General features: G+C 38.1%; 1 protein-coding gene across 1 annotated transcript; it reads left to right on the top strand.

The window, feature by feature from the left end:
• The first annotated feature begins 6277 nt into the window (after positions 1-6277).
• LOC132613681 (uncharacterized) lies at positions 6278-6883 on the top strand. The gene is made up of 2 exons (XM_060327825.1): positions 6278-6484; positions 6527-6883. The coding sequence occupies exons 1-2, from the start codon at positions 6278-6280 to the stop codon at positions 6881-6883; spliced, it is 564 nt and encodes a 187-aa protein (XP_060183808.1).
• The last annotated feature ends 505 nt before the right edge of the window (positions 6884-7388 follow it).

Genomic DNA, 7388 nt, shown 5'->3' with positions numbered 1-7388 from the left:
GTCTTTGTAACTTCTCTTTTTGGGAAGTTAGTACTTCTTAACGTCGTATTGTTATCCCTTTCAAATGGGTAGCATCAGTATATAGAGCGACCCACAAGGGGCGGAGGGAGGAAGAGCCAAGGTGGTTCATCCGAGCCCCTTTCGGCGGAAAACTACGTTGTTTATATATGATTAAAATTATTTTTTATGTATATATAGTAGATGTTGAATCCCATTTGGCTTCTTCATGTATTGACTTTTTTATATTTTGAACCCCCTTAATGAAAATTCTTGCTCCGTCACTGCTATCCTTAACTCGTTTTCCAACATAATCTATATCTACATCTACATATATTAAAAGCACGAATAATACCTCCAAAGATGTGGTGCAGCGGATAGGGCTGTTCCTCCCTTAACCAGAGATCTCGGGTTCGAGCCCTGGGCATGAAAAAGTACTTGGTAGGGAGCACTTCTCTCCGAATGGGGCCCTACGCGGCTCCAATGCGGGAACCGGACACGGGTTTGAAAGCCACAAAAAAAAAAAAAAAAAATTGCTAAATGTTGATCAACTTTTATACCCTAAAAGTTAATTTATTCTTACATTATTAATGTCCAAAAAGGTAAAAATCATCATTAAGTAATTAGAATTAGATTGAGTTTGGTGAAAAAGAATTTTTATTGAACTTAGTCACACTTATTGTTTTCCATCTTAACCACTCTTCCATCCAGTAAAGTATAGATAATTAATGCAATCGAAATACGCATTTGCCGGAGAAGAATGAGATTGATACTCCTTCTAATTAGGAGTCCCACTAAAAGGACTAAGTATATATAGAAACTAGAAGAGACCTATCAGTCTATCACATTAGACATTGAGAATTCTTTTCGATTCTCCAAATTCATGCGATATTAGGCAAGGAAAATTAAATATAAGACAGTGGAGAACCATTACGTGGCTTGTGTATAACATCTATCATATTAATCCAGTATATCAATTTTATAAGTTGCGTGGTTGCATTCGGTGTGGTTTCTGACCTGTACTAAATCGAGAATTACGAGTCAATCCAATTTTATCTTCCTTTTTTTAGATTACGCAGAATTCTTGTTGTATGCTAAGGGACACCAAACCTCACTTGATAGGAGATGTTTGCGATAGATGTTCCTTATAATTAAAAGATCAATCAGATCAGGTGCAATAAGGAATTTCGAAAGTTTGAATTCTATCAAGGTAACCTAATTTACTTTCTTTTTATTTTGCCATTAGAGCGAGTGAGCAACTATTGCTTGCTGTCTATATTAATATATTACTTTGTGGGTTAATTATTTGATTTCTGTAATCTCCCCTAAAAAATAGTTTGATTAATATAAAGCTTGAATCTCTTTATGGCACATTGGCATTCTTCATGTAATTTGAAGCTTGATCGACTTTTATGACTTTTAAAGCAAAATTATTCTTGAAAGAGATACTTAATTCTATACTGGATAAAATTGTAAATATTTAGGACTTTGCCCAATTTAAAATTTGCAATGAAGGAACAACCTGCTATTTTTAAATTAAATATATTTGTTTGAATAGTCGCTGGATATCCTTCTTCATTTTAACTAAATTCTCCCATGGGTTACAGGTTTAGAGGATAGTAGCCTAATTGTTTTTGGACAACTATATGCACGGTTCATATTTTAGATTCTCCAATTTGTATGAGATTTAAATTTATTCCATGAATCCAAGTAGCAAAATAATAAGCCAAATGTTACTATAAAAGAGGTCATTGTTCAACATTACTGATCATAAGTTATTAGGGAGTATTGGAACATAAATTGCGGTTTTTCTGTCAAAAAAAAATATATTAAAATTCTCCAAAGGTATTATTAATAGTTCTCTTATTTTTCCACTTTTTCAAAATTAAGTAATGCTTTGGTTTAAGGTCGCATATATGAATTAGTTGGGGAGCGCACAATTTGGCCCGAACACCATGATTATAAAAGAAAAATTAAAGTAGGCATTTAAAAAAATTAATTGACATATGAGGGGGAATATATCTACGGTTCAAAATTGATGAGGAAATTATTTTTTAAAAGTAAATTGGAGGATGCAAATGATTTTCACATCTATTATAATAAATGCGACTAAAGTTGTACTAGACTTTGTACAAATTATGTGATACTTGACTTGGGATAGTCGTGCGCCCGAGTATATAAACTAGTTATATTAAAAGCACGAAGGCCTTAGAAATGTTGTTTGAACTTTTTGCCCTTCATTAAAAGACTCTAGAATATACAAAATTGTCATTTACTATTTTTGTCAAATTATTATTTAATCATTTCATAGTATTTCACCTATTTTTTTTATTTTTATAAATAGAAAAACCCTCCGTTATTTTTGCAAAATTTTGTATAATAATACTTTCAAATCAACCACAATTCTGTTGTGGTAGGTCACCACCGCTAAAGAGAAAACCTAAATTGCAATTTTTAGGTTTAGAAGCTTAAAGAATTGTGAGACTCAGCGTTTTTAGGAGAATTCTCGTCCGATTAATCAATTCTTTAAAAGATGTATTAGACTATGTAGTGAATGATTTGATCAACGAACATTCGATTATTTCTTCAATGTAAAATCGATTCACACCAATTCTTCTATTTTTTATAGAAAAAATATGAAATCGACGCCGTTTCTTTATGCTATATAAAGGGTTACGTACTTACCTAGTTCTCAAGTATTTTGATTTGATAATGAAGTGCAAAGGACTGACCAAGAATCCTTATCCCCCGTATAAGTCCTATATCCTATATCAGCAATTAGCTTACACCCTGAATCTCTTTCCTAGCAAGTATATCAACAATTAGTTTACAAAATATGATTTTATATTTGTTTGATGTAGCTTTTACCTCTTCATTATATCTCATGGCGTTTATAATTTTTTTTGTTCTATTATTAACGTGATTTTAAATGTGATTTGCAGTATTTATAACATTTAATTGTGCTAATCATACTGAGCTTTTAACTCTTTATCATATCTTATGTCATTTTTTTTGTTCGATTATTGACATGATGAATATATTTATCTAAAATTATTTATTTTCTAATAAATTGATTTTGTTTTTGTTGTAGTGCATTCATCAGCATAATTCATCAACTCTGTTTTGATTTTTTTTTTGGAAAAGATCGTATTTAAGTTGGTCGTGACAATTGATCTTTTTTCTCTATGACAATTCACGATTTATTGGAAGCCAAAACCCCAATGGTGAGTATGCCATTAACTTTTTTACATCCGTTGACTGTATGATTGACTTAGTTCCACTAGAAGTCCCTGAAACATTTAATATTTGATGCTTGAATTTAGAAAATTAAAACGTTGTAGTCATAACTTTTGCTTTTGCATATGCATTGTATTAATAGTTATTACTTTTATATTTTTATAATAATACGTACACTGAAAAAGAATTAAATCATACAACACTAGACGGAAAAGAACTCCAACAATTAATGTCGCCTTAGTTTTAGGATTCTTTTAACAAAATTTGTTGTATGATAAAAGGAAAAAGAACACCCAAAAATTAATATCTTTTTACCAATTGTTGTGGAAATTAAACATGAATGATTCGACTTTATTACTTTTCTAACATAATAACGGCACGAGAAAATAAATTTTCTTTAATTAATTATAAAGTTCTAATAATTTATGAAACCCGACCACCCTTACTTTGCTCTAGATCCGCTCCTGCATGCCATGTGAAAAGTTAAAATTAAAGAGTTGCCAAAAAAAAAAAAACTTTTTTAACGAACCAAAAAGAAAAGTAAGACAAACAATTTAAAACAGAGGGAGCATTGATTTTGAGCCGGTAAATCAAAATCTATCTTACGCTCAAGCACTAGGGAGAATTGTATAGGGCAAAATCCGTAGACACCAAGTAGGCGTATTAAAAGATGACACGTGGCAATGTGAACAAGTCAGATTCGAGGGGCTCCGAGAAATCATATGAAGCTTTGAAAAAGTAAATCAGTGACCCGTTTCCGGAGGCAAAAACTACAAGAGACCCAGAGAAACATGCCAACTCACCAGTCAAACGTCATTTAAGATGTGACCGTTACAGAAGACCCCAAGTTTCCTCCAGCCTTTACTAGGCTTTATTACCTTTTATTGCAGCATCAATGTTGGTAATTAAGAGGGCATGATTTGTAAATCATGCACCCTAAAGCTCTAGTATTAATAGAGGCTCCTATTCTATTGTAAGACATCTAAAACATTATACAACAATACAAAGTATTCATATTATTCTTAGCATTTGCTCTTTCTTGCTTAATTCGTTGAGGTTATAGTGATTCGCCGCTTGGAGACTCTAGCTCAAAGCTTCTAAAAGGCTCGGGCTACATAACTAACTATACTTTACTTCCACATGTCTTGTTAATTATTACTTGCTATTTCATAATTTTGGTTATATTGATCCATGTGTCCTTGACCACGTATATAAATTCAACTGCACCAATTTTTCGTGTAAACAGTTTGGCGCCCACCGTGGGGCCAAGACAGTTATGGTTGTCACTGTGACCATCGTTTGTCTTACTAATTTTCCTTGAGTTTCATGTTTTCCTAAGTATCCATTTCAGGTATGACATGAGCAAACGACAACACGAGTATTGGAAACAATACGGGCAACCCTCCGCTAAGTTCGGATGGCGCACTCCTCCAGGTAGCATTGGACGGTGTGCATCCTCGGGATCTAAATGCCGATGCAGTAGGAGAGGAGCAAGATCGCAGTACCATCCAGGATGGCATTCCTACAGACGAGACTGACGCAGAGGCAATGCGGATCATGCGGGAGCAATATTACGCGATGAGAAAGGAGATGAGTCAGATGAGACAGACTGTCGCGTCCCTCGTGTCCGGTCCGCAGGCCAGAGTCGCGGCTCCTAGTGGAATCCCTACCACTCCTACCGGTGGAAACGCTGCCGCTAATGGTAATGCACAAACCATAGGGAGGAACGGGAATTCCTCCAGCAACGAGTCCGCTCCCGGTGACCCTTTTCACGATGAAGTCAAGCGGTTCGGAAGATAAATCACTAGGAAGATAGATCAAACTTTCAAGGAGGCCGAGAAGAATTCCAAGGAGTTCCAAAGGCGTTTGAGCCAAATTCCTAGGGCTTCCCCAGTCATAGAAGGCCCCGATGCAAGGAAGTACATTCAACGGGTGTACAAACCTGAAGCCGCTCTGGAATTGATCTCGAAGACGTTCAAGATGCCTGACATTCCCAAGTATACCAAAACGACGGATTCGTAGGAGCATGTCATGGCTTACACAATAGCAGTGAAGGGAACCGACTTGAAGGAGAAGGAGATCAAGACTGTTCTGATCAAAAAATTTGGCGAGACTCTCACCTGGGGGGCTATGACATGGTACACCCAACTGCTGGAGCATTCAATTACCTCTTTTGCCATGCTTGCCGATGCATTCATCAAAGCCCATACAGGTCCGAGAAAGGTGAAAACCAAGAAGACGGATATCTTCCGCATCGCACAGGGAGAATCTGAGAGCCTCCGTGACTTCATTACACTATTTCAGAAGGAATACATTCTTTTGCTTGATGTACCGGACGAGTGGGCAGCTGAGGCCTTCACTAAGGGATTAAACCCTGTAAGTTCGGATGCTTCTCGAAAGCTCAAAGAGAACCTCCTGGAGTTCCAGGCTACTACCTGGGAGGACGTACACAACAGATATGAGTCGAAGATCCGAGTCGAAGACGACTTATTGGGGGCTTTCTCGGTAAATCCCCCTGCCAAGATGGACAAAGGTTTCAGGCCAAATTAGAATTCGTCGAAGAATCAGTTCCAACCATACCCTCCTCCGGAGACTTCCAGTGGCGGGTCAGGCTATCGATCGGTGGAGTGTCACCACATGTAAATAAGAAGGAGAATCCTGAAAAGAACGGTCGTAGGCTGCAGCCCAAGAATAATCTTTCCGGGACCGTGCCGAAGGGGTCAGAATATCTAAAGCTTGCAGATTATAACTTCACCATCAGTGAAGCTCAAATAGTGTTTGTGCTAAAGTCCCATCCGGCGTCACACCCTCCTAGGCCGTTGCGGTAGGATCCTAGCACTAAAGACTAGACGGTTTAGTGCGAGTTCCATGGGACCCCAGGGCATAAGACCACAGATTATAGACACCTCCAGGAGGAAATAGCCAACATGCTCACCAGTGGTCATCTGTAGGAATATCTCAGTGAAAGGATGAAAATAACTATGGTAAAGTCGGATCGGACGGAGAGAAAGGTGCACCCGGCACTCTGCTACACGTCATTAATATGATTTTTGATGGATTCATGATCGCTGGGACTAGCTTCACCACTTCCAAGAAGATGAAAATCTCAGTAACATGGGAAAAAAGAACTCGGGACTTCTCGGAGGAAGAGTTGATTACTTTCTCTGACGAGGATGCAGTGGGCATCACTTTACCTCACAATGACATGTTGGTTATCACCATGCTCATTGGCAACTGTCGATTGAAGCGTGTAATGGTTGATCCGGGGAGCTCAGCTAATATTCTCCACTAGAAAGTAGTAGAGGAGAAGAGTCTCCTGGAGAAAATCATACCGGTAACAAGGACCCTTGCTGGCTTCAATAAGTCAAGCGAAACAACTAAAGGTGAGATTGAATTACCAGTGGAAGCCAGAGGAATCACCAAGGTGACAAAGTTCTATATAATCGACGGTGATATACAATACAATGCAATCTTTGGGAGGCCATGGCTTCACGACATAAAATCAGTCCCCTCAACATTGCATTTGCTGCTCAAATTTCCTACCCCAAATGGGATCAAGCATATTCGGGGAGAGAAGTCGGCGTCGAAGGAGATGTTTGCCATTAAGGAACCTGCAGCAATTCAAAGTCCATCTGTGCCTGACGAATAGAAATTACAGAATCCGAAACCCGCATCGACTGCAGCTTAGCAGGTTTCATCAGAGAACGGAAATGATGTGGGACCGGAAGAGGTTGAAGATGAGTATGGAGTCCCAAGATACTTCCATCCTCCCGACAACTCAGATGCCACCAAGTCTACGGCTGAGAAGCTCCAGTAAATCACCTTGCATCCAGATCAACCCGAACGGAAGGTATATCTGGGCATGGGGCTGACCCCGGAGCTCAGGGAGTAATACTTAATTATTTGAGAGATAACAATGATTGTTTTTCCTGGTCCCATAAGGATATGATAGGTATACCCTCGGAAGTGGCAACCCACAAGCCCGGGATGGACCTTAGTTTTCTACCAGTTCGCCAAAAGAAGCTACCCATTGTTGAAGTCTGAAACAGGTTTGTCAAAGAAGAGGTATCTCATTTGTTGAATATAGGATCTATTCGGGAAGTGAAATATCTGGATTGGTTGCCAAATATAGTTGTTGTACCGAAAAAGGGCAA

The sequence above is a fragment of the Lycium barbarum genome, chromosome 1 (genome assembly GCF_019175385.1).
Source record: "Lycium barbarum isolate Lr01 chromosome 1, ASM1917538v2, whole genome shotgun sequence".
Lineage (NCBI taxonomy): Eukaryota > Viridiplantae > Streptophyta > Magnoliopsida > Solanales > Solanaceae > Lycium > Lycium barbarum.
The sequence above is the reverse complement of the archived record's forward strand: the minus strand, read 5'-3'. Positions and strand labels throughout refer to the sequence as shown.

Excerpts from the sequence above, each read along its gene's own strand:
- LOC132613681 (XM_060327825.1), top strand. The coding sequence starts at position 6,278 with ATGATTTTTGATGGATTCATGATCGCTGGGACTAGCTTCACCACTTCC. Across the intron at positions 6,485-6,526 it reads GCAACTGTCGATTGAAGCGT|AAAGTAGTAGAGGAGAAGAG; the intron begins GTAATGGTTGAT and ends ATTCTCCACTAG.